Source organism: Bufo gargarizans, chromosome 2 (genome assembly GCF_014858855.1).
Source record: "Bufo gargarizans isolate SCDJY-AF-19 chromosome 2, ASM1485885v1, whole genome shotgun sequence".
NCBI classification, from domain to species: Eukaryota; Metazoa; Chordata; class Amphibia; order Anura; family Bufonidae; genus Bufo; species Bufo gargarizans.
Window position 1 is genome coordinate 520528670 of NC_058081.1, and position 26988 is coordinate 520555657.

General features: G+C 44.1%; 1 protein-coding gene across 1 annotated transcript in view; it reads right to left on the reverse strand.

The window, feature by feature from the left end:
- B4GALNT3 (beta-1,4-N-acetyl-galactosaminyltransferase 3) overlaps positions 1-26988 on the reverse strand; it is a 126807-nt gene that overhangs the window by 19478 nt on the left and 80341 nt on the right. The window contains 1 exon segment of the mRNA XM_044281390.1: positions 1251-1317. Coding sequence (XP_044137325.1) covers positions 1251-1317 — 67 coding nt within the window.

The following is a 26988-nucleotide window of genomic DNA, read 5'->3' on the forward strand; positions in this document are numbered from 1 at the left end:
TTTAGGATGTCAGTTACTATAAATACACTGCCTGTCCAAAAAAAAAGTTGCCACTAAAAAACAAAGGTCACACACTCTAATATTTTGTTGGACCGCCTTTAGCTTTGATTACGGCACGCATTCGCTGTGGCATTGTTTCGATAAGCTTCTGCAATCTCACAAGATTTATTTCCATCCAGTGTTGCATTCATTTTTCACCAAGATCTTGCATTGATGATGGTAGAGTCTGACTGCTGTGCAAAGCCTTCTCCAGCACATCCCAAAGATTCTCAATGGGGTTAAGGTCTGGCCAATCCATGTGTGAAAATGATGTCTCATGCTCCCTGAACCACTCTTTCACAATTTGAGTCCGATGAATCCTGGCATTGTCATCTTAGAATATGCCCGTGCCATCAGGGAAGAAAAAAATCCATTGATGGAATAACCTGGTCATTCAGTATGTTCAGGTAGTCACCTGACCTCATTCTTGGAGCGCATACTGTTGCTGAACCTAGACCTGACCAACTGCAGCAACCCCAGATCATAGCACTGCCCCCACAGGCTTGTACTGTAGGCACTAGGCATGATGGGTGCATCACTTCATCTGCCTCTCTTCTCACCCTGATGCGCCCATCACTCTGGACAGGGTAAATCTTGACTCATCAGACCACATGACCTTTTTTTTTATTGCTCCAGTGTCCAATCTTTTCTGGTTTGCCACACTGATTAATGATTTTCTTACGGCTACACAGCTGTTCAGTCCCAATCCCTTGAGTTCCATTCGCATTGTGCGTGTGGAAATGCTCTTACTTTCACTATTAAACATAGCCCTGAGTTCTACTGTTTTTCTTCAGTTTGATTGCACCAAACGTTTAAGTGATCGGCGATCATGATCGCCACATTTCTTCCTCGAATGTGGTGGATCCCCTCTATCACCCCACCTTCCAGTTTTTAATAATGCATTGGACAGTTCTTAATCCAATTTTAGTAGTTTATGCAATCTCCTTAGATGTTTTCTCTGCTTGATGCATGCCAATGATTTGACCCTTCTCAAACAGACTAACATCTTTTCCACAAACACGAGATGTGTCTTTCGACATGGTTGTTTAGGAAATGAGAAGCAACTCATTGCACCAGTTGGGGTTAAATAAATTATTGCCAGCTGAAAGATAATCGCCCATGCAGTAATTATCCAATAGGATTATAAAACTATTTGCTTAGTTAAATCCAGGTGATGACTTTTTTTTAGTGTAGTAACAATGGAAACTTACCAGAGAAGAGAGACAGAAATGTTGAGTCGATTAGTGTGAACTGAGAGCCAACCAAAGGCTGTCGCCACTGCCAGGGGAGAACATGTGCAATGTTAGAAAACACCATACATACTAGTATTAAACAGATGTACATATATGTAACTATAAGAAAAACACAAGAAGCAGCGCTCACTTGTTTGCAATTACATACGGAGGCACAGAAGTGCTATGGATAAGGCACTAGTAAACTCCACAAAACAAAGATATGAATCCAGCTTCCATTAAAAGGACTGACCTTTAGGTTTTGCTCACTAAAACCCAGACAAACATACAGCATGAAACGCACAGCGTCTACGTGTTTCAGATCAAGAAAATGCCATCTTTAATCATGACCTGTTAAGATCCGGACTTGAACCCGGGACCTCTACTTGCTGAGCCACCTGAAATGCTGGACAGTTCCTTAGACAATTCCTTGAATGATCTGGTCTTGAATCTTGTTTGCCTTGAATCTTGAACTCTTTGCTCTTCCCATGAACTTCCTGATTTAAGCCATGTCTCTGCACTTCCTGGTTGCCAGAATATTGTGCCTTTACCAGCCAATATCTCGCTCCTGTCTATCCTGCTGCCAACCGTATCTCTGCTACCATTCGTTACTAACTTTTGGCTTGTTCTTCGACTACGCTCCTGCTTAATCCCAACCTGCACTATTCGTTACCGACTTTTGGCTTGTTTCTCAACCACGCTTCTGCTTGATCCCTGCCTGCTATATCTGCTACTGGACCTCAGCTTGCTCACCTCCTGGTGGGGCTATCCTGAGGACAGCGACCTGGTACTAACACGCAGCAAAGTCCATCTCCACCATCAGGAGCTCTGGCGAATACCGGTTAGTACTTAGACCCCGCACCTCAGGTGAACCCGTGTCATCAGCCAGGGTGACCTGTGTGAATATCTGCTATAGCTACTGGCCTCCGAGCCTGACTCCAGACCGTGACATGACCTGATTAAGGATAACATTTTCTTTATCCAAAAGGCAAGACGCTGTGCGTTTCATGGTGTATTTTTGCTTGGGTTTTACTGGACAAAAAGTAAAGGTCAGTCCTAGGGTTGGGCGATATACCGGTATCACGATATACCGTGGTATTAAAAAAACGGCGATATGGCGATATCGCTGTTTCCTAAATACCGCTGTATTTTGTGACGTCATAGAAGCGGTCATGTGCGCTGACCGCTTCTAAATCTGTGTCCGCGGCCACCCGCCCCAGCAAGAACCGATACTGGACATTTGCAGAGTACTTGTACTCGTGCAAATGTCCCCGATACCTGCTGGCCGATTGCGGCGGCGCTCTTAGCAGTTTGGCTGGCATGGGGGAAGGAATTCTGTGACTCGCATTCCCAGCACCCGACCTCTGAGAGGACGCTGTGATCCGTGCAATTAACTCCTTCAGTCTCTGCATTGGTGGCAGTGGGCAGTGCACCCCCCCTCCCTCCCCAGTATTAATCATTGGAGGCCACAGGGTTGTCCCCCATCAATGGTGGCAGTGGGCAGTTCCGATCGGAGTCCCAGCAGTGTAATGCTGGGGCTCCGATAGGTTACCATGGCAGCCAGGACGCTACTGAAGTCCTGGCTGCCATGGTATGCGAGCAGCATTATACTCACGTGCGTCGTGGCCGCCAGTCGCTCCTTCTTCTCATAGGTCTGTGCGGCGCATTGCTAATGCTATAAGCCACTGATGGGGGGACCCTGTGGCCTCTGCCACCAATGATTAATACTGGGGGGGCACACTGCCACCAATGATGGGGGGGCAGGGGGACCCTGTGGCCAGTGCCACCAATAAATAATAGGGGGGGGGGTTGAGTTACCAGAGGGGGCTGATAAGAGGGAAAGGCTGGGGGGCACATGAGAGGCTGATCAGAGGCTGGGGGGCTGATCAGAGGTTGGGGGCTGTTTTTTGGACTTTTGGTTGGTCAGGTAAATGTGTTATTTATTTAATTGTTATAATTTGTATTGGTGAGTACTTAAATAAGAGTATCGGTACTCGTACTCAGTCTAAAAAAAAAATGGTATCGGGACATCCCTACTATAAACCACTCGTTCTGGTGCAGAATTAACCCTGTAATGTTTTTGTTGTTACTAGAAGTGAATCGACTAGTTACAGATACCCGAAATGGTGAAAAATGACATATAAAAGTATAACAATTAACGTCTCCTTGTGGCTGCCTGGCTGTCCCCATACAGTATAACGTCTCCTTGTGGCTGCCTGGCTGTCCCCATACAGTGTAACGTCTCCTTGTGGCTGCCTGGCTGTCCCCATACAGTATAACGTCTTCTTGTGGCTGCCTGGCTGTCCCCATACAGTATAACGTCTCCTTGTGGCTGCCTGGCTGTCCCCATACAGTGTAACGTCTCCTTGTGGCTGCCCCCATACAGTATAATGTCTCCTTGTGGCCCCAAGTGTTTTTTTTCTTCTATATGGGCATTTATCACGATATATATCGTTATCGCGATAAATTTCTTAATATCGTTATCGTAGGAATATTTTTGATATTGTCCAACCCTAGCGACTCAGTCCTTTTAACCCCTTCATCCCCGGGCCTGTTTTCACCTTCCTGCCCAGGCCATTTTTTGCAAATCTGACATGTGTCACACTTTATGTGGTAATAGCTTTGGAACACTTTTACTTATTCAAGCCATTCTGAGATTGTTTTCTCGTGACACATTGTGCTTCATGATAGTCATAAACTTGAGTCAATATATTTCACCTTTATTTGTGAAAAAAATCCAAAATTTACCAAAAATTTTGAAAAATTCCCAAATTATTAAATTTCAATTTCTCTACTTTTATAATAGATAGTGATACCTCATATAATAGTTATTACTTTACATTTCCCATATGTCTACTTCATGTTTGGATCATTTTGAAAATTACATTTTATTTTTTGGGGATGTTAGAAGGGTTAGAAGTTTGGAAGCAAATCTTGAAGCCCACTTTTTAAGGACCAGTTTAGGTCTGAAGTCACTTTGTGAGGCTTACATAAAAGAAACCATCCAAAAATGACCCCATTTTAGAAACTACACCCCTCAAGGTATACAAAACTGATTTTACAAACTTTGTTAACCCTTTAGGTGTTCCACAAGAATTAAAGGAAAATGGAGATGAAATTTCAGAATTTCACTTTTTTGCCAGATTTTACATTTTAATAAATTTTTCCAGTAGCAAAGCAAGGGTCAACAGCCAAATAAAACTCACTATTTATTACCCTGATTCTGCGATTTACAGAAACACCCCATATGGGATCGCAAACTGCTGTACGGGCACACGGCAGAGCGCAGTAGGAAAGGAATGTCATTCGTTTTTGGAAGGCAGATTTAGCTGAACTGGTTTTAAGATGCCATGTCCCATTTGAAGCCCCCCTGATGCACCCCTGCAGTAGAAACTCAAAAAAGTTACCACATTTTGGAAAATACGGGATAAGGTGCCAGTTTTATTGGTACTATTTTGGGGTACATATGATTTTTAATTGCTCTATATTACGTTTTTTGTGAGGCAAGGCAACCAAAAAATGGATGTTTTGGCACCGTTGTTATTTTTTATTTTTAACAAGATTCATCTGACAGGTTAGATCATGCGCTATTTTTATAGAGCAGGTTGTTACGGACGGAATTATATATGTCTACTTTCTATGATGTTTGTTATAGTTTTACAAAATAAAGCATTTTTTAAAACAAAAATTAGGTTTTTGTATCTCCATTTTCTGAACGTCCTATTTATTTATTTATTTTCTGCCGATCGTCTTGTGCAGGGGCTCGTTTTTTGCAGGAAGAGTTGATGTTTTTATTGGTACCATTTTTGGGTATATATGATGTTTTGATCATTCATTATTACACTTTATGGGTCAAGATGACCCAAAAATTTGCTGTTTTGGCACAGTTCTTATTTATTTATTTTTACAGCGTTTAGCTGAGGGATTAGATAATGTGACTTTTTTATAGAGCAGATCGTTATGGACGTGGCAATACCTAATATGTCTACTTTTTCTTATTTATTTAAGGGGGGGGGTTCACACTAGCGTTATGGAGTCCGTTATGGCTTTCCGTTATAACACGGTTATAACGGAACATAACCGAATCCATACGACGGAAGGACGGATTCGTTTGGCTGCCCATAGACTTGCATTATGACGGAATGCAAAATGGACGCTTTTAAAAGGCATTCCGCTCTATGGGAATCACCCGACACAAACCCCTTCTATGTCGCGGTCAACGCGGACAGCGGCATAGAAGGGGTTAATCCGCCGGCACTGGCTTTTACAGCGATGCCAGCGGATAAAGCAGGGGCCTGGCTACCAGGGACTGCCGGGTCCCTGCAATGATCATGCGCGCACCGCTCCGGTGCCCGCATGATCACCAAGATGTACTATTATGTCATATTGCGGGAACGCAGTGGTTCCCATGATGTAGTAGTACGTCATGTGTCAGGAAGGGGTTAAAGAAAGCCTGATTCATATCTTTGTTTTGTGGATATATGTAACTATACTGTATGCTAGAATATACCCAGGTTATACCAGCACGCTCCATATCACTATATACAAGAAGATATATAACTTAATACTAGCTGTACATACAGTACAGACCAAAAGTTTGGACACACCTTTTCATTCAAAGAGTTTTCTTTATTTTCATGACTATGAAAATTGTAGATTCACACTGAAGGCATCAAAACTATGAATTAACACATGTGGAATAATATACATAACAAAAAGGTGTGAAACAACTGAAAATATGTCATATTCTAGGTTCTTCAAAGTAGCCACCTTTTGCTTTGATTACTGCTTTGCACACTCTTGGCATTCTCTTGATGAGCTTCAAGAGGTAGTCACCTGAAATGGTTTTCACTTCACAGGTGTGCCTGGGTTTAATAAGTGGGATTTCTTGCCTTATAAATGGGGTTGGGACCATCAGTTGCGTTGTGGAGAAGTCAGGTGGATACACAGCTGATAGTCCTACTGAATAGACTGTTAGAATTTGTATTATGGCAAGAAAAAAGCAGCTAAGTAAAGAAAAACGAGTGGCCATCATTATAAGAAATGATGGTCAGTCAGTCCGAAAAATTGGGAAAACTTTGAAAGTGTCAACAAGTGCAGTCACAAAAACCATCAAGCGCTACAAAGAAACTGGCTCACATGCGGACCGCCCCAGGAAAGGAAGACCAAGAGTCACCTCTGCTGCGGAGGATAAGTTCATCCGAGTCACCAGCCTCAGAAATCGCAGGTTAACAGCAGCTCAGATTAGAGACCAGGTCAATGCCACACAGAGTTCTAGCAGCAGACACATCTCTAGAACAACTGTTAAGAGGAGACTGTGTGAATCAGGCCTTCATGGTAGAATATCTGCTAGGAAACCATTGCTAAGGACAGGCAACAAGCAGAAGAGACTTGTTTGGGCTAAAAAACACAAGGAATGGACATTAGACCAGTGGAAATCTGTGCTTTGGTCTGATGAGTCCAAATTTGATATCTTTTGTTCCAACCACCGTGTCTTTGTGCGACGCAGAAAAGGTGAACGGATGGACTCTACATGCCTGGTTCCCACCGTGAAGCATGGAGGAGGAGGTGTGATGGTGTGGGGGTGCTTTGCTGGTGACACTGTTGGAGATTTATTCAAAATTGAAGGCATACTGAACCAGCATGGCTACCACAGCATCTTGCAGCGGCATGCTATTCCATCTGGTTTGCGTTTAGTTGGACCATCATTTATTTTTCAACAGGACAATGACCCCAAACACACCCCCAGACGTTGTATCTGGACAATCTTATGTGCCGCTCTCCGTTTCCTTTCCATATCCTCATACACTTTAATTTGTTGAAGGTACAGGATCCATTCATTTATCGAGGGTGGAGAAACAGAACCCCAACGTTTGACTAATATAACTTTTGCCACCATCAGACCCCTCACCCAGATCTGTCTAACCCAGGCAGGGACTTCCATATCTAACGCATAATCTCCCAGCAGCACTGTCACCATCCCAGGGGTGTATCTTGAAGAGGACTCTTTTTGCAGGGCTTCAAAAACTTGTTCCGAATACCTTTTTATTTTGCATTCAAATACCCACATTTCGGGCAGCAATACAGGGAGTGCAGAATTATTAGGCAAGTTGTATTTTTGAGGATTAATTTTATTATTGAACAACAACCATGTTCTCAATGAACCCAAAAAACTCATTAATATCAAAGCTGAATATTTTTGGAAGTAGTTTTTAGTTTGTTTTTAGTTTTAGCTATTTTAGGGGGATATCTGTGTGTGCAGGTGACTATTACTGTACATAATTATTAGGCAACTTAACAAAAAACAAATATATACCCATTTCAATTATTTATTTTTACCAGTGAAACCAATATAACATCTCAACATTCACAAATATACATTTCTGACATTTAAAAACAAAACAAAAACAAATCAGTGACCAATATAGCCACCTTTCTTTGCAAGGACACTCAAAAGCCTGCCATCCATGGATTCTGTCAGTGTTTTGATCTGTTCACCATCAACATTGCGTGCAGCAGCAACCACAGCCTCCCAGACACTGTTCAGAGAGGTGTACTGTTTTCCCTCCTTGTAAATCTCACATTTGATGATGGACCACAGGTTCTCAATGGGGTTCAGATCAGGTGAACAAGGAGGCCATGTCATTAGATTTTCTTCTTTTATACCCTTTCTTGCCAGCCACGTTGTGGAGTACTTGGACGCGTGTGATGGAGCATTGTCCTGCATGAAAATCATGTTTTTCTTACCTTGCAGACTTCTTCCTGTACCACTGCTTGAAGAAGGTGTCTTCCAGAAACTGGCAGTAGGACTGGGAGTTGAGCTTGACTCCATCCTCAACCCAAAAAGGCCCCACAAGCTCATCTTTGATGATACCAGCCCAAACCAGTACTCCACCTCCACCTTGCTGGCGTCTGAGTCGGACTGGAGCTCTCTGCCCTTTACCAATCCAGCCATCTGGCCCATCAAGACTCACTCTCATTTCATCAGTCCATAAAACCTTAGAAAAATCAGTCTTGAGATATTTCTTGGCCCAGTCTTGACGTTTCAGCTTGTGTGTCTTGTTCAGTGGTGGTCGTCTTTCAGCCTTTCTTACCTTGGCCATGTCTCTGAGTATTGCACACCTTGTGCTTTTGGGCACTCCAGTGATGTTGCAGCTCTGAAATATGGCCAAACTGGTGGCAAGTGGCATCTTGGCAGCTGCACGCTTGACTTCTCTCAGTTCATGGGCAGTTATTTTGCGCCTTGGTTTTTCCACACGCTTCTTGCGACCCTGTTGACTATTTTGAATGAAACGCTTGATTGTTCGATGATCACGCTTCAGAAGCTTTGCAATTTTAAGAGTGCTGCATCCCTCTGCAAGATATCTCACTATTTTTGACTTTTCTGAGCCTGTCAAGTCCTTCTTTTGACCCATTTTGCCAAAGGAAAGGAAGTTGCCTAATAATTATGCACACCTGATATAGGGTGTTGATGTCATTAGACCACACCCCTTCTCATTACAGAGATGCACATCACCTAATATGCTTAATTGGTAGTAGGCTTTCGAGCCTATACAGCTTGGAGTAAGACAACATGCATAAAGAGGATGATGTGGTCAAAATACTCATTTGCCTAATAATTCTGCACGTAGTGTAGTCTCGGCCTTCATTCCGGGAAAATTTTGCTTGGATTTTTGGTGTATAGTACAACTGATGGAGAATCTTAAATTGGATTAATCTATGAGCATTAGAAAATGTAGCCTTTCTCACATTCCTGTAAATACTAGGCCAATGCAATGGTGAGCAATACAACTCTTGCTCCCATTTTCTTGAACTTTTATATAAAGTTACAGTCGCCAGTGACGTTCGCAATTTACTATATATGCTAGCTATCTTAACCCTCCCTCCTATCTGGGAGTAACAATAATCAAAGAATACATTCTCCCGAGGACAAATACAATCTTTATTCCTAGAGGCCTCATAGGCGTGTTTTAAACGTGAATACATAAACACATCTATTAAGGTATTATCCATGAAGTTATAATAAAAAAAGGTTTTAAAGTGTCCATGTGCGAAGAGATGACACATATTAACCACCCCCCTACGTGACCAGTAAGCATAATCAGTGATTTTGAAAAATTTCACCCAATTCCTGTTCTCCCACACAGGGGTAAACACAAAAGGGTGAGAAACTTTCAAAGTCCTCTTAAGCTTATTCCAAACCATTTGTAATGACCAAGGAATCGATAAGGACTTCCTCACCCCAGAATAGCCAGATTCCAAACATGAAAAAATATTCTCTATTGGTTTCCCCAGAACATACGTCAGATATTGTGCTAATAAACTATCAGTGAATCTACAACACTGCTGAATCTGTGCACACAAATAATATCCCTGAAAGAAAGGGAGTGATAGCCCACCATCTAATTCCGACAACCATAGGTATTTTTGTTTTATTCTAACCCTCTTTCTCCCCCATATTAGGTCATTAATAAGGCACTCCAATCTATGGAAAAATATATCATCAATCCATACTGGGGAAGCACACATTGGGTACATCACGATAGGAAGGACAATCGTCTTAATAAGCGCTATTCGATCAGTCTGCGCCAGAATCAATTTCTGCCAAGCACATATTTTGGACTTTACTTTGTTCAGTACTGAGGTTAAATTAAGCTCATAAAACCTCTTTATAGGGAGACCTATCTTAATCCCCAAATACTCTAAGGTATCATACGGAGCAAGAACCTTTACTCCACTCCCCTCATCTACGGCCTTGCGGTTAAGCGGGAGGAGCGATGACTTGGACCAATTAACCCGATAGCCCGAGAGTCTACCAAAATCCTCTATTACTGTTATCACATAAGGGAGAATTTTCCATCCCCGGTCCAAAAGCAAAATAACGTCATCAGCATACAGGCTTATTTTATCGCTTACTCCTGCCGTCTATACTATTGTCTGAAGGCATCTTACACGCCAATGGTTCAATAAATAAAGCAAAAAGCAGGGGAGAGAGAGGGCATCCCTGTCTCATCCCCCGCCGCATCGTAATAGGGGAGGAACAAATTCCGTTGATGTTTAACCGAGCTAACGGCTGTTCATATAGCATTTGAGTCATCTCTATAAATACGGTCCCCAATCCAAAATGAGACATAGTAGCCCAAAGGAAAGACCACTCCATCCTGTCAAACGCCTTTGCGGCATCCAAGGACAGGATGGAGTGGTCTTTATCCCCCCCAACCGAAAGATTCAAATACACCCTATAAAGGCTCATCTGAATTTGTCGGCCCGGAATGAATCCCGTCTGATTATTATGTACCAGAGAGGCTATGACCCTTTTCAGGCGGTTAGCCAATATTTTAGCAAAGATCTTATAATCTGTATTTAAGAGCGATATGGGTCTATATGAACCCATATCGCATCCATCTTTATCCTTTTTCAACACCAAGATAATCACTGCCTCTCTGAATGACGGAGGTAAAGCACCAGAACCACAGGATTCATTCAGGACCTGCAAAAAGATTGGGAGGAGCGATTTAGCATGGTACCTATAGAGTTCAAATGGCAAGCCATCAGGGCCAGGGGATGAATTATATTTATGTAGTGGAAGAATCTATCGCAACTCCTCAAGATCGATAGGGCGCTCCAACATTTCCCTATCCTGTGGTTCTAACTGAGGGAAGTCCTAATTGTTGTAGATATTGCTCCATATCATCCCGTCTAAGCATAGTATCTGACTGATAGAGCCCAGAGTAGTATTTCACAAATTCTTCCCTAATCAGAGGTGAAGATCTCACCCTATTGCCTTTTAAGTTCCTAATCTCGCTTATAGTAGTAGCCACTCTCTGGTTAGCAACCAACCGTGCCAAGAACTTTCCTGTTTTACCCGATACACAGAAGCGATTTTGGCCCTGGAAAAGAAGCTTATGTTGAGCTTTACTATATAAAATTTATCTTAAACTGTGCATTCGCCTCTTTTAACTGGGTTATGTTTTGTTCGTTATGATTAACGTTCAATACACCCTGTAATCTCCTAATTGTCTCTTTCAACTGTTGTTCCCTTTGACGAAGTTCAAATCTATACCGGTTGATTTTAGAGAAATATATACCCCTTTATGGGCCTTCAATGCATCCCACACATAATGAATATGTGTCGAGCCTACATTGAATCCCCAGAATTCCTGTATTTCATGATCTACCTGGCCCTGCTCTCCTATCACGTCCAGCCAATGCGAATTCAATTTGAAGGTTCTACCTGGGACTGGAGGATCCACCTCTCTGAGCGAGATCAGGACTAGAGAATGATCTGATATTCCATGAGGTTCATACTTCATTTTCAGAATTCGTTGACACAAATCTCGACTTGCGAAAGCCAGATCAATACGGGACATTGACCCATAGGACTGGCTAAAGCAAGAATAGATTATCTTATTGCTATAGAGGTGCCAGCAGATATAAACCAGCGCCAGCTCCTGGCAAATTGAGCTCAGGGTAGACTTTGCCCAGCAGAGGAGAAACAGTCCAGCCCAGGGTCAAGTAAGGAATTAAAATCTCTGGCTACTAATAGCAGGCAGGTTTTTTTTGTGGCTAGATATTATCACGGCTGCGGATGGGGAAAACCCTCAGCCGTGCTGTATCAGCAGATGGGTGATCAGAGCATGGCCAGGACAGGAATAAGGGAGAAGGTCACCTCCTACACATCCCTAATTCTGACCCTGTCTCCTATCCGTATGAGCCAACCCTGGCTACATAGAAAGGGGAGCAGACTGGAAGAAAGAACAACTGGAGGCACTGCCAGACAGGTACCCGTATCCTCCTCCAGAACTGCCGCCAACATACCTGGACCGACACCTAGGTCCCAGGCAGCCAGCCACCAAAGCAGTCTGGAGGAGGGACACTGGACACCGCGTCCAACTCAGGAAAACGTTCCTACACCAGGTCGCTGCCAGCAGACATTCCCAGACCAGCACCGAGCAGGTATACCATGGAATACTGCCAGCAGACGACCAGAGCAAGGAACCCTGAGAGGGACGAGGGGTCACCAACACGGACACGGTTAGCAAGGTGGCGGGGAATAAGCCACCAACCGCGCCGTTAACGGTGAACCCCATAACGCTCTCCCTCCGGAGAGCGCGCATGTATGCCGAAAACGGCTGGCAATACATGCTACACCCTCTTTCGAAGGCATACCAGGTGAGGAGCCTTGGTGGTCATACTGTCACGGCTGCGGATAGGGAAAACCCTCAGCTGTGCGGTATCAGCAGATGGGTGATCAGAGCATGGCCAGGACAGGAATAAGGGAGAAGGTCACCTCCTACACATCCCTAATTCTGACCCTGTCTCCTATCCGTATGAGCCAACACTAAAGGTAGGAGGGCTCATACTCCGTAACCTGATATTCCTGCTCGCCCTCAGGGTGGCCCTGGACTAGGAGCAGGGTAAGACGACCTGTTCCTCCTAGACACGGAGGAACAGGAGTCTCACTGGCCAAGCTACATAGAAAGGGGAACATAAACAGACATATGGCAATGACAGGTAAGTGAGACTAGTACCACACTTACCTGCCAGAGACACACAACCTGGAACCCACGTGCAAGTGCTGCTATCCACAACCAACACAAAGGACACAGCACATGACAGAAATCACACGGGAACCCAGTAAACCATATGCTGCAATAACAGATAAACCATAAACTAACACCAGATATAATGTTTATGACCACCAGGGTGGCCCTCACTGGCAGATGGTAAATAACCAGGAGGCTGTCTCCAGCAAGCATGGCTGAAGAACCCCCACTGACTACTGCTATTCACTGAGGCTTTATAGGGCCAAGTAGCCACACCCACAGTGAGACACACCCAGTGCACACACACACTAGGAAGGAAGTTAACCCTTCCAACACCAGGGAAGGGAAGACATCAAATAAAAGGGGAAGTGCACATAACACATAACACCCCGTGCACACCGATAAAAGGCACATCTATAAAGAGAGGTTGCCAGGTGCAACCGCATGCCTATTGCAGCAAGCTGCCTAGCACCGCTCAGGCTGCTCTGCTGCCACATACACAATGTTGCCAGCAGCAACCACAGGTCAGGCAACATACTATAGCCCTCACCTGTGATTGACAACAACACCAAGACCGCAGGCAACTGCTTGCGGTTACAGGAGTCACGACCATGACCAAGGGTCGTGACAGATATTTAGCTAATAAAGAGAGAACAGTTGATTTATATGGTGGAGGAATATAAACAAACGCCATTATGATCTCCTGTCCTTTCCAATACCCATGCAAGAAGACAAATCTCCCCTCTTTATCAATCACACTATCCACCGGTAGAAATTCCATACCACCATGGATATAAACACTAACCCCTCTTGAATAAGAAGAGAAGTAAGCGTGGTATTCAAAAGAGGCCCATTTTCTTTTTAATGTATAGAGCCTGTCCACTGTTGCATGGGCTTCTAATAGTACAACAATTGATGGTAAATGGCGGGCCACCTGATCAAACGCCACTGTCCTCTTCACCCTGTCTCCCAACCCTCTCACATTCCAGAATAGAATGTTACCTGGCATAACCAATTAATACCTGATAATCCTGGTCTCCCGTCTAGGAGAGAGACACACAAGTCCATAAAGCGAGTGACGACAGCCAATCCCTCCCCAATACCCACCCCCAAAATACCCCCTCCATGGTTGATAAGGAAAACCACTTTACCCATCAACCTCTTCCAAACCACCAAACCTCCCCCCAAACCACTTTTCCCCCTAGTCTCCCTCCTCCCACAACATTATTTTCTTTATAGCCCTGCCGTGTCCAGCCATTACACTGCCTCTGCCTGTGTAGAGAAAAACCGGACCGTATCATCATACACTACCCTGAACTTGGCTGGGTACATCATTGAGTACTTAACATTAGCTGCAGCTAATCTTTTTTCGACCTCCGAAAAAGATCTTCTTTTAATTTGGGTCTCTCGTGAGAAGTCTGGATATATCAATATCAAATTACCATTAAAGTATGTCTCCAATACCTCTCTTTTCCATCTAAGTACCCAATCCCGGTCTGTTGAACAAACTAGTTTTGCCAGAACTGCCCTAGGGGGAGCCCCTGGTGGGGGCTTTTTAAAGGGGATTCTATGGGCCCTTTCCACTCAAAAAGTAGAAGCATCATGATCCGGCCCCAAGTTTTCCACCAACCATTTTTGGATAAAGTTTGAGGGGTTATCCTGTTCTGTTCCTTCTGGAAAACCTACTAATCGCAAGTTATTTCTGCGAGATCTATCTTCCAAATCTATCAGTTTCCCTTTATGCCAGGATCGGTCTGCATCTACCTCATCCAGTCTCTTTTTTTAAGAGACTGGTCTCTGAAGTGGCCAAATCCACTGCAGATTCCAGCTCCTTCACCTTCACTCTTAGTTTTGCCATCTCATCTCTAATTATCGCGATATCACCTTGCACTGCTGAGAGAGATAAAGCCATCTCTGCAACCGATGTGTTAGTAACTTTTTTTACTACTCCCAAAATATCAGAGAGTTTCTTATTTAATATTTTCAAAACCTTTGCTCTGGGATATATTAACCTTTATAATGCCTAACTCTGACCGGTCCGTGATACCCACTCCCTGCTCAACCTGTAAAGCAGATCTCTGTGTACCTCCCCTAGTTTTAGGTAGCGGGGACTTCCCTCCTGACCACTTTTCGGCGAGGCCATCCCTCCTGACTTACGGAACTTAGGTGGCACTTTATCGGACCCCGTACGGAAAATTCCCACAGAAAACCAGACATAGAAAACCAATATTAGAACCTAAAGATATACATACATAGGAATTTCCAGTGCCTGATCCACTAATACTCCGGATCCGGACCGGGTAATGCCCGTCATCCACTGTAAAACCCAGAAAACCTACTTCACAGTCCTGAAGACATTAATAAGCCATATTTAAATTAAATGCGGATGAATATTGCGCCTGAATTCAGAAAAAGAGCTGAAAATAAGTTGAGGAGAGCATAAAGACAGGGCACATGCTTAACTAGGGCAACAACATGCAAATATTCTGCAGTATGCGGACACCCTCCCACCGGTATACCAACTTAGGGGCACATTATACAAACAAAAGCTCCTTTTAACTCTAGATAACGATGTAGTTCAGCTGGCCCAGGGAGCGCCAAATCAAAGTTACTGTGGGGCCGGGAGAGTTTGCTTCATAAGAGTCTTATAAGAGTAGGATAATATGGTGCATAAGTCCTCTGTAGAAGAACCAGTAAATGCCTCCTCAGGCCTCACGATCCTGGACCACCCAGGAGACAATACCAAAAGAGATGTCAAGTCACCCAGCCATAATCCTCTCAGCGCCTGGTATTTAATCGGAGGGCCAATCCAGTCCGGTATCTCTGCATATACGGCTGACAGTTACCGATGGCACCGCAGGTTTCTGCAGGTAATTACCCGTGGTCCCCAACCCTCAAAAACACACTACACAGCGCGACCATGAGGGACCCCGCTCCACAGATCTACAGGATCCAGTCTCTACTCACGGCTCCACCGACGTCCACGGCCAGACACCACCGCTCGCCAGCATCGACCGCAAGATCAGGAGAGAGAGAAGCACAGCGGCGTCTGCACACTGCTCACCAGAATCCACCGCGAGGTCAGCCAGGCCAGAATAAAGAAAAGCACAGGGCATCCACCGCAGGGTCAGGATAGAACGAGGCACAAAACCTCGACCGCAGGATCAGCAGGGCCAGGATGGGACAGAGCTCTGCAGCGCTCACACTTCAGCTCCGGAGGGATCCCACCAACTCCCGACGCCCACCCAAGGTAAAAAATTGTACCTCAGCCGTTCCACACCGCAGGATCTCTCACTTTGCAGCTAAGGCCAGAAGTATAGCCACGGCCGTTGGAGGAATCAGAGCGTCATCCTCAGGGCCCACGTCGGATCCAGCTTTAAAGTCGGTGCCACCAGTTCCACCCGAAGCAGCTCCCGGCTTCACACAGGCACACGCTTCCGGCAGGTCACAAACTAGGCTCAGCGTACCACATCAGAGTGGGAGGCTTGGAGAGAGGGGGAGGTGGCGAAGGGAGGAGCGCGGCACACACCCCTACGTCATGCCACCGTCCTGCTAGGTCCCTTGTCTAATACTAATCTCTCCTTTGGTAGGAAGGTTCTTGGTCAAACGAGCGTAATATGGCCACTAATCTTAAAGAAAGATATAGGCCCGTACCTCCAGCCCTATACCAGCAGGTGAAGAAGATGGTTCAGGACATGAACACAGCTAATGTCATCCAGGATAGCCACAGCCCCTGGGCTGCCCCTTTGGTCCTGGTAAAGAAGGACAGAACCACCCGTTTCTGCGTGGATTATCGCAAACTTAACAACATGACGCACAAGGACGCGTACCCGCTGCAACAAATTGAAGAATCTCTAGCAGCCCTGGGATCTGCTGCCTATTTCTCAACCCTGGATCTAACCAGTGGCTACTGGAAAGTCCCCATGGCACCAGAAAATAAAGAAAAAAACACTTTCACTACCTCAATGGATCTGTTCGAGTTCAACAACATGCCATTTGGGCTGTGCAACGCCCCTGGAACATTTCCGAGATTAATGGAAAGATGTCTTGGACACAAAAACTTTGAATTGGTATTGCTGTACTTGGATGATGTGATCGTCTACTCCAAGACTTATGAAGAGCATTTACAGCCTTTAGCAGATGTATTCCAGACTCTGGCTCAACATGGATTAAAAGTCAAACCTTCAAAGTGTCACTTTTTGAAACCCCAAGTGAAATATCTGGGACATGTTGTGAGCCAGAAGGCGTGAAACCGGACCCTGATAAGATAGCGGCCGTACAGAGCTGGCCCGCTCCTAAGACCGTCAAAGACGTCAAGAGCTTCCTCATATTTGCGAGTTACTATCGGAGCTTTATCCCACACTTCACTCAAATTGCGGAGCTGATCCAGGAGCTTTTGGAGGGTCATCCCAAAGGCAGTCAGAATGCTAAAATACCAGTAGAATGGAATGAAGAGCAAGAGATCACTTTCCAGCTGCTTAAAGAAAAACTCACTTAGCCACCAGTCTTGGGCTACCCTGACTATAGCCTACCATTTTGTCTCTATACAGACGCAAGTAAGAAAGGTTTAGGAGCCGTACTATCTCAGACACAAGCTGGGACTGAAAGAGTCATCGCCTATGCCAGCAGATCGTTACGAGAACCGGAGTGGAATGACTATAATTATAGCTCCTTCAAACTGGAATTCCTGGCCTTGGTCTAGGCTGTAACTGAGAAGTTGAAGGATTATCTAGCGGCCACACCTATCACCGTCTATACAGATAATAATCCACCGGCTCATTTGAATACTGCACGTCTGGGAGCTCTAGAGCAAAGATGGGCAGCAGAAAATGCTAGCAGAATGCTTGGGTTTATAGGGAAAGGCATTACCAGTAGAAAGAGGGAGGTGCTCATGCCGCTCTACAGAGCACTAGTGAGACCTCATTTGGAGTATTGTGCGCAGTACTGGAGACCATATCTCCAGAAGGATATTGATACTTTGGAGAGAGTCCAGAGAAGAGCTACTAAACTAGTACATGGATTGCAGGATAAAACTTACTAGGAAAGGTTAAAGGACCTTAACATGTATAGCTTGGAAGAAAGACGAGACAGAGGGGATATGATAGAAACTTTTAAATACATAAAGGGAATCAACATGGTAAAAGAGGAGAGAATATTTAAAAGAAGAAAAACTGCTACAAGAAGACATTGTTTTAAATCAGAGGGGCAAAGGTTTAAAAGTAATATCAGGAAGTATTACTTTACTGAGAGAGTAGTGGATGCATGGAATAGCCTTCCTGCAGAAGTGGTAGCTGCAAATACAGTGAAGGAGTTTAAGCATGCATGGGATAGGCATAAGGCCATCCTTCATATAAGATAGGGGCAGGGGCTATTCATAGTATTCAGTATATTGGGCAGACTAGATGGGCCAAATGGTTGTTATCTGCCAACACATTCTATGTTTCTATAGGCCTCTAGACTGGCAAACTTCGACTTTACCATTAAGCACCGGACAGGCAAAGCTAATGACAATGCTGAAGCCTTATCCAGGCTACCTGCCCAGAATGAACTTATTTCCAAAGATGATCAGTGGGAAAAGGTGGAAATGCCAATGTTCTACTCCCGATTTGCACGGCAGGTAGCTCTACGCACTGAGCATCAGGCCTCCAAAGCCTCTAATGCTGCAAGGACCAGTGGTCCCTCACCTCCAGTTGAGAAAGAGCTCTGGCTCCAACTACAAGGAGAGAGTAGAGTTATCAGAGAACTATTGGATTACCTTTCCAGTGTTGTGCCTTTTATTACTTCCAGACACCAGTGTCAGAGTACCGGAGAGAATCCGGCAACGGAGAGCTCAATCAGATCTATGTCACCTCTGGTGACAACGGAGAATGCTCTTCATACAGAGAGATCTACTCCTCAGAAGAACTCTTGGTCCAGTCACCTATGAGTGTCTTCATCAGATAGTGGTGCCCCGGAGAGATGCCAAGATGGTAATGGATATGTACCCTGTGCCGGACTCTGAACTCCTCCTTCCTCAATCTGAGTGGGTCAAAGAGAATCAGAAGTGCTTAGAGGATGCCAGAGAAATAGTGGACTCTAAAATAGAGAAAGCTAAACAAAAACAGGACTTTGATCAGCATGCACATGCTGAGCCATTGCAACCAGGAGACAAAGTTTGGCTCAAACAATCACCCAGTAAGCAAGCTGGATAGTCACTGGGAACGCAAACCATACACAGTCGTGGCTGTCCCCTCATCGGAGGGCTATGAGATCCAGAGAGTGGATAAAAGTACTCAGCGAGTACAACGCAACAGGATCAAGAAGTGCCTGCAGGAACTGTTCAGGAACAGCCAAGAGAAGGGGATAACTCCAAAGTTAGTCAGGAATGAGCGCTTAGTGCACACCTATTTGGTTCTCTGGTTATACCCGAGAGGGAAACTGTTCTCAGACACCCTACTCATCCAGGGAAAGACCTTGTGGTAGCCGTCGCTACATATACTGGGGTGCATTTTCTCCCTTAACCCCTTGTGAAAGTGAAAAATTGGGGTCTGCTAGTACTTTTTCATTTTTTCAAATGTCTGCTTTGAAATGCTTTCTCAAGTATTTCTGCCTTCTGTGAGACACCTGTTTGTTGAAAAGTACCCTTTCCACCACTTAAAATGTTTGTATGGGGGTGCTCTTTCCAATATGGGGTCACTTCTTGGGTTTTTTTTATTTCTGGGGACCTCAGGAATTTATTTAATGCGACATGGCACCTAAAATTCATGTTTGCCAATTCAGGCCTGTCAGCAAAATTCATATTTTGCAGTTTGCCTGCTGTGCGCCCATACAGCAGGCTACAAACACATATTGGGTGTTTGCAAAAAAGGGAGAAAATGGGGAACATATACTGGGGTGCATTTTCTCTTTTAACCCCTTAGTGAAAGTGAAAAATTGGGATCTGCTAGTAATTTTTCATTTTTACAAATGTGTGTGTCACGGGGTAATGTGCAAAACAGGTATACCACATAAACAGACAGCATAGGATAACAGTCTAGGCCTAGAAGCTAGTGAGGGAGAGATGGTTACCTCTTAGCAATCCCTGAGTCTCTCCCCGACTCCTGACAGTATGTGCAAGCCCTGATGGTGGACGAACACATACACAGGTACCTAGACCCTGCTAATACTGTAGCAAACCCTAGATTAGGGAACGGGGAATGAGACTGCCGGTACCTTCCACAGTGACTGGGCCAGCATCTCCATGAGACCTAGACTGACACAAACAACACAGAGCAAAAGCGGACCTTAGCTTGGGAAGAGTGAGGAACAAGGGATCCACAAACAACCAGCAGATACTCCAGAAGGAAATATCAACCGCATGGTGAGAAGTCAGAGATAGACTAAAATAGAGCCTCTAATCAGCAAACGAGCCGAACCTGTGGAGAGGTGGGATCCCGCCCACAACAACAAACTGAAAGGAAACACCTAGAACCTGTCAGATAGACTCACGTGCAGCAAGTCTATCTGATCTCGTCAGATCTCTCACAGGATCGGCAGTGATAGTACCCGACCTTATCTGGGTGGGCCCTGTGAAAGGCCTTAAGAAGGCGATTGGCACTGACATCAGTCGCTGGAACCCATGTTCTTTCATCTGGACCGTAACCCTTCCAATGTACGAGATACTGAAGGGACCCCCGAAGAACACATGAGTTAATTATTCTGATTTCAAATTCCAGATTACCATCCACCAAGACAGGAGGAGGTGGTAAGGGAGATGGTTCAGCAGATTCAACAGTTTTTAGACCTGTGGAACACATTATAGATCTTCCAAGTCTGCTGAAGTTCGAGATGAAATGCAACAGGATTAACAATTGCAGAGATTTTGTAAGGATTAATAAATCTTGGGCCCCAACTTCCAGGAGGGTACCTTCAATCTAATGTTCTTAGTGGAAAACCACACCAAATCACCCACACACAGGTCCAGACCAGACATACATTTCTTGTCAGCCATACATTTATATCTTTCGCCCATTTTTTTCAAATTGGTTTGAATCTTCTGCCAGATAGATGACAAAGAGGAAGAGAATCTTTCCTCTTCAGGTATACCAGAGGACTCAGTCCCCGAAAAAGTACCAAACTGAGGGTGAAATCCATATGCACCAAAAAATGGTGACTTATCAGTGGACTCCTGTCTACGGTTATTTAAAGCAAACTCGGCCAAAGACAAAAATGAAGACCACTCCTCCTGATTCTCGCAGACAAACACCTGAAATAAGTCTCCAGGTTCTGGTTAGTGCATTCAGTTTATCCGTTCAACTGGGGATGGAAAGCCGAAGAGAAGGACAACTGAACTCCCAGACGAGAACAGAATGCCCTCCAGAACCTGGAAACAAATTGCGTCCCCCTATCCGACACCACATCAGAGGGAATGCCATGTTAACAATAAACACTTGTGCGAGAGTTTTGGCATTAGGCAAAGCGATAAAGGTATAAATGCGCCATCTTACTGAAATGATCCACACCAGCAAAATCACCATCTTCCCAGAAGAACTAGGAAGATCAGTGATAAGTCCATGGACAATGCTTCCAAGGACGGATGGATGGACAAAGGAAGAAGAGATCCTGACGGCTGAGTATGAGTCACCTTGGCACGTGCGGTCTCACAAGCTGCCACATAGCCCTCCACACTTTTACGTAACCCTGGCCACCAGAATCTCAGGGAAATAAGATCCACCATGGATCTACTCCCAGGGTGTCCAGCAAGGACGGTGTCATGATGTTCCTTGAACACTTTGCGCGGAAGCCCAGAAGGAACAAAAAACCTCCCCTTGAGCATCCAACACCTCAGCCTCAAGTTCAAGATACAGAGCTGATACCACCACCCCATCAGCCAAAATCGGAGCAGGATCCTCAGAACCCCCCCCCCCCCCGCCCCCCCCCGAAGGGAAGCTACGCAACAAAGCATCCGCCTTGATGTTTTTGACCCCAGGGCGATAAGTGACCACATAATTAAATCTGGTAAAAAACAATGACCATCTGGCCTGCCTTGGATTAAGAAGCTTTGCCGATTGCAGGTAAGACAGATTCGTATAATCAGTAATTACAGTAATGGGATGGATCGCTCCTTCCAACCAATGGCGCCACTCTTCAAAAGCCAATTTAATGGTCAGCAACTCTCTATTACCAACATCATAATTTCTTTCAGCAGAAGAGAGTTTTTTAGAAAAGAAAGCACAGGGGCGCCAATTGCCAGGAGAGGGGACCCTGCAACAAAACTGCTCCGACTTCCACTTCTGACGCATCCACCTCCACAATGAAAGGTTGAGACACATCGGGTTGCACCAGAATGGGAGCTGCAGCAAACACTTCTTTATAGTAGAAAAGGCATGCAATGCCTCATCAGACCAGACTGAGAAATCAACACCTTTCTTGGTCATATCGGTCAAAGGTTTAACAACAGTAGTATAATTCAGGATTAATTTTCTGTAGTAATTGGTGAACCCCAAAAACCGCATCAGCACTTTCTGATTCTCAGGTCGATCCCAGTCCAATACCGCACAGACCTTTTCTGGATCCATACGAAAACCTGAGGAAGAAAGCAAGTATTTCTGCCTTCTGTGAGACACCTGTTTGCTGAAAAGTACCCTTTCCACCACTTAAAATGTCCGTACGGGGGTGCTCTTTTCAAAATGGGGTCATTTCTTGTTTTTTATTTTTTATTTCTGGGGACCTCAGGCATTTATTTAATGCGACATGGCTCCTAAAATATATGTCTGCCAATTCAGGCCTGTCAGCAAAATCATATTTTGCAGTTTGCCTGCTGTGCACCCGTACAGCAGGCTACAAGCACATATGGGGTGTTTGCAAAAAGGGGAGAAAATGTACTGGGTGCATTTTCTCCTTTAACCCCTTGTGAAAGTGAAAAATTGGGGTCTGCTATAAATTTTTTATTTTTACAAATGTGTGCTTTGAAAAGCTGTCACTCGTGTTTTTGTGAGACACCTGTTTGCTAAAAAGTTTCCTTTCCACCACTTAAAATGTTCGTACTCTTTGTGAAATTGTGTCACTTCTGGGGGTTTCATTTTTGGGGCCCTCAGGAATTTATTTAATGCGACACGTGTCTGCCAATTCAGGTTAGCAGAATCTATATTTAGCTGTTTGACTCTAGAGCCCTGCCATACGCTCATACATCATTTTTTTAGCACAATTAGGGTGTTGGCGTATTTGGGGAAAAATGGGGAACAAAATGTGGGGTGCATTTTGTCCTGTTACCCCTTATGAATGTGAAAAATGTGGGTGTGAAGCAAATTTTAAGGAAAAAATTGTAATTTTTCATTTTCACAGCCAAGCGTTTCCTAATTCTATAGAACGCCTGATGGGTCAAAGTGCTCACTACACATCTTTAAATGTTCCTTGAGGGGTGTAGTTTCCGGAATAGGGTCACTTTTTGGGGTTTCCACTCTAGGGCCACCTCAGGGTGTCTTCACATGCGACATAGCTCCCAATTACCATTCCAGCTAAATCCTCTCTCCTAATGCCAAATGGTGCTCCTTCCACTCTGAAGCCTGCTGTGCGCCCACAGATCATTTTTTGAGCACATATGGGCGGCTGGCGTATTCGGGGGGAAATGGGGAACAAAATGTGGAGTGCATTTTGTCCTGTTACCCCTTGTGAAAGTGAAAAATGTGGGCCTAAAGTCAATTTTTGGGAAAAAAATTTTTTTTTTCATTTTCACAGCCAATTCCATGAATCACCTTTAAGGACAAAGTTCTCACTACACATCTTGAAATATTCCTTGAGGGGTGTAGTTTCCAGAATGGGGCCACTTTTTTGGGGTTTCCACCCTAGGGGTACCTCAGGGTGTCTTCACATGCGACATAGCTCCCAAAAGCTAATCCTGCAGAATCTGTCCTACAAAAGCCCTATGGCGCTACTTCCCTTTTGAACACTGCCATGCACCCATACATCATTTTTTGATCTTATATTGAGTGTTGGCATATTTGGGAGGAAATGGGGAACAAAATGTGGGGTGCACTTTGTCCTGTTACCCCTTCTGAAAGTAAAAAATGTGGGTCTAAAGCAACTTTTTCTGGAAAAATTTTAATTTTTAATTTTCCCAGCCAAGTGTTTCCTAATTATGTGAAACTCCTGATGAGTCAAAGTGCGTACTACACATATATTGAAATATTCCTTGAGGGGTGTAGTTTCCAGAATGGGGTGACTTTTTGGGGGTTTCCACTGTAGGGCCACCTCGGGTGTCTTCATTGGCGACATAGCTTCAAAAAGCCAATCCTGCAAAATCTGTCCCCCAAAAGCCATATGGTGCTCCTTCCACTCTGAAGCATGCTGTGCGCCCATACATCAGTTTTTAAGCACACATGGGGTGTTTCTGTAAACTACAGATTATCAGCAATAGATTTTGAGTTTTGTTTTGGTGTTAACTCTTGATGTGTTGAAGAAAAAATAAAAAGTGAAAATTAAAATCTGCTAAAAAAAAGTGAAATGTTAAAATTTAATTCCCATTTTCATTTAATTCTTGTGGGGCACCTAAAGGGTTAACAAAGTTTATAAAATCAGTTTTGAATAGCTTAAGGGGTTTAGTTTCTAAAATGCGGTGATTTATGGGTGGTTTCTAATATGTAAGCCCTAGAAAGTGACTTCATAACTGAACTGGTCCTGAAAAAATTGGGGTTTGGAAATGTTCTTAAAAGACTTGCTTCTAAACTTCTAAGGCCTCTTTTAGACGGGCGTTGTGGGAAAATAGTTATAAGGGAAAATAATAGCATTCTGAATACAGAATGCATAGTAAAATAGCGCTGGAGGGGTTAAAAAAAAAATTATAATAATTTAACTCACCTTAGTCCACTTGATCGCGTAGCCCGACATCTCTTCTGTCTCCTTTGCTGAACAGGACCTGTGGTGAGCATTCATTCCAGGAACAGGACCTGTGGTGAAGTCACTCCGGTCATCACATGATCCATCACATGATCCATCACCATGGTAAAAGATCATGTGATGGATCATGTGATGACCGGAGTGACATCACCACAGGTCCTGTTCAGCAAAGGAGACAGACGAGATGCCGGGCAGTGCTATCAAGTGGACTAAGGTGAGTTAAATTTTTTTTTATTTTTTTTTAACCCCTCCAGCGCTATTTTACTATGCATTCTATATTCAGAATGCTATTATTAGGGAAAATAATAATGATCGGGTCTCCATCCCAATCGTCTCCTAGCAACCGTGCGTGAAAATCGCACCGCATCCGCACTTGCTTGCGGATGCTTGCGATTTTCACGCAACCCCATTCACTTCTATGGGGCCTGCGTTGCGTGAAAAACGCACAAAGTGGAGCATGCTGCGATTTTCACGCAACGCACAAATGATGCGTGAAAATCACCGCTCGTGTGCACAGCCCCATAGAAATGAATGGGTCGGTATTCAGTGCGGGTGCAATGCGCTCAACTCACGCATCACATCCACGCGGAATACTCGCCCGTGTGAAAGGGGCCTTAGTCTTCTAACATCCCAAAAGAAAAAAATAAATCATTTTCAAAATGATCCAAACATGAATTAGACATATGGGGTAAAATAATAACTATCTTTGGAGGTATTACTACCTATTATAAAAGTAGAGAATTAGAAATTTGCTAATTTTTTAAAAATTTTGGGCAAATTTGGTATTTTTTTATAAATAAAAATGACATTTTTTGACTCAATTTTAACACTATTATGAAGTACAATATGTGATTAGAAAACAATCTCAGAATGGCCTGTATAAGTAAAAGTGTTTTAAAGTTATTACCACACAAAGTGACATGTCAGATTTGTTAAAAATGGCCTGGGCAGAATGGTGAAAAATGGCTTGGTCCTTAAGGGGTTAATATTGCTGACAAATCAGAGCTTAGTGAATATACCACAGATTCAGCAGAGAGAAGTTTGTTTTGCAGAAGTATTTGCCTGCCAAAGTCCTGCTAAAACTTGCTGGGAACCAAGACAAGTTTTGTGGATTGTTTGGATTATCGTTTATGCAAAGTAAAGCAACTGTTGAACTTCCATACAACCAAGTCTAGACTCAACTTTATTTCTACACTATCCAAGTTAACTACCCTTTTGCACAGCTTCGGACAACATCACATCTGGGATCCACGGATATCCAGGTAGGAAAACCATGACACGTGTATATAACATCTACAGAGGTTGTAAGCCACCCTGCACCACTTTGGCAATCCTACCTCTGTGTACCAACATAACCATCTAGAAAGGAAGCCTTGAGCTTCCGCTGCTTAACCGCAGCTGGCATCATGTTTACTTGCTCTATAAGAGGGACATATTTCATAGAAACCTCCCAAGGGGCAAGTGATAACCCAGATACTGAACCCATGGGCCCGTTGCATATATACAGGAGATGCCCAGGTTATACCAGCATGGCCCATATCACTATATACGAGAAAATGCATGACTTATACCAGCTCTACATATACAAACCGGATTCCCAAAAAGTTGGGACACTAAACAAATTGTGAATAAAAATTGAATGCAATGATGTGGAGATGGCAAATGTCAATATTTTATTTGTAATAGAACGTAGATGACAGATCAAACGTTTAATCCGAGTAAATGTATAATTTTAAAGGAAAAATATGTTGATTCAAATTTTCACGGTGTAAACAAATCCCCCAAAAGTTGGGACAAGTAGCAATAAGAGGCTGGAAAAAGTAAATTTGAGCATAACGAAGAGCTGGAAGACCAATTAACACTAATTAGGTCAATTGGCAACATGATTGGGTATAAAAAGAGCTTCTCAGAGTGGTAGTGTCTCTCAGAAGCCAAGATGGGTAGAGGATCACCAATTCCCACAATGTTGCGCAGAAAGATAGTGGAGCAATATCAGAAAGGTGTTACCCAGCGAAAAATTGCAAAGACTTTTCATCTATCATCATCAACTGTGCATAAGATCATCCGAAGATTCAGAGAATCTGGAACAATCTCTGTGCGTAAGGGTCAAGGCCGTAAAACCATACTGGATGCCCGTGATCTCCAGGCCCTTAAACGACACTGCACCACAAACAGGAATGCTACTGTAAAGGAAATCACAGAATGGGCTCAGGAATACTTCCAGAAACCTTTGTCAGTGAACACAATCCACCGTGCCATCCGCCGTTGCCAGCTGAAACTCTACAGTGCAATGAAGCCATTTCTAAGCAAGATCCACA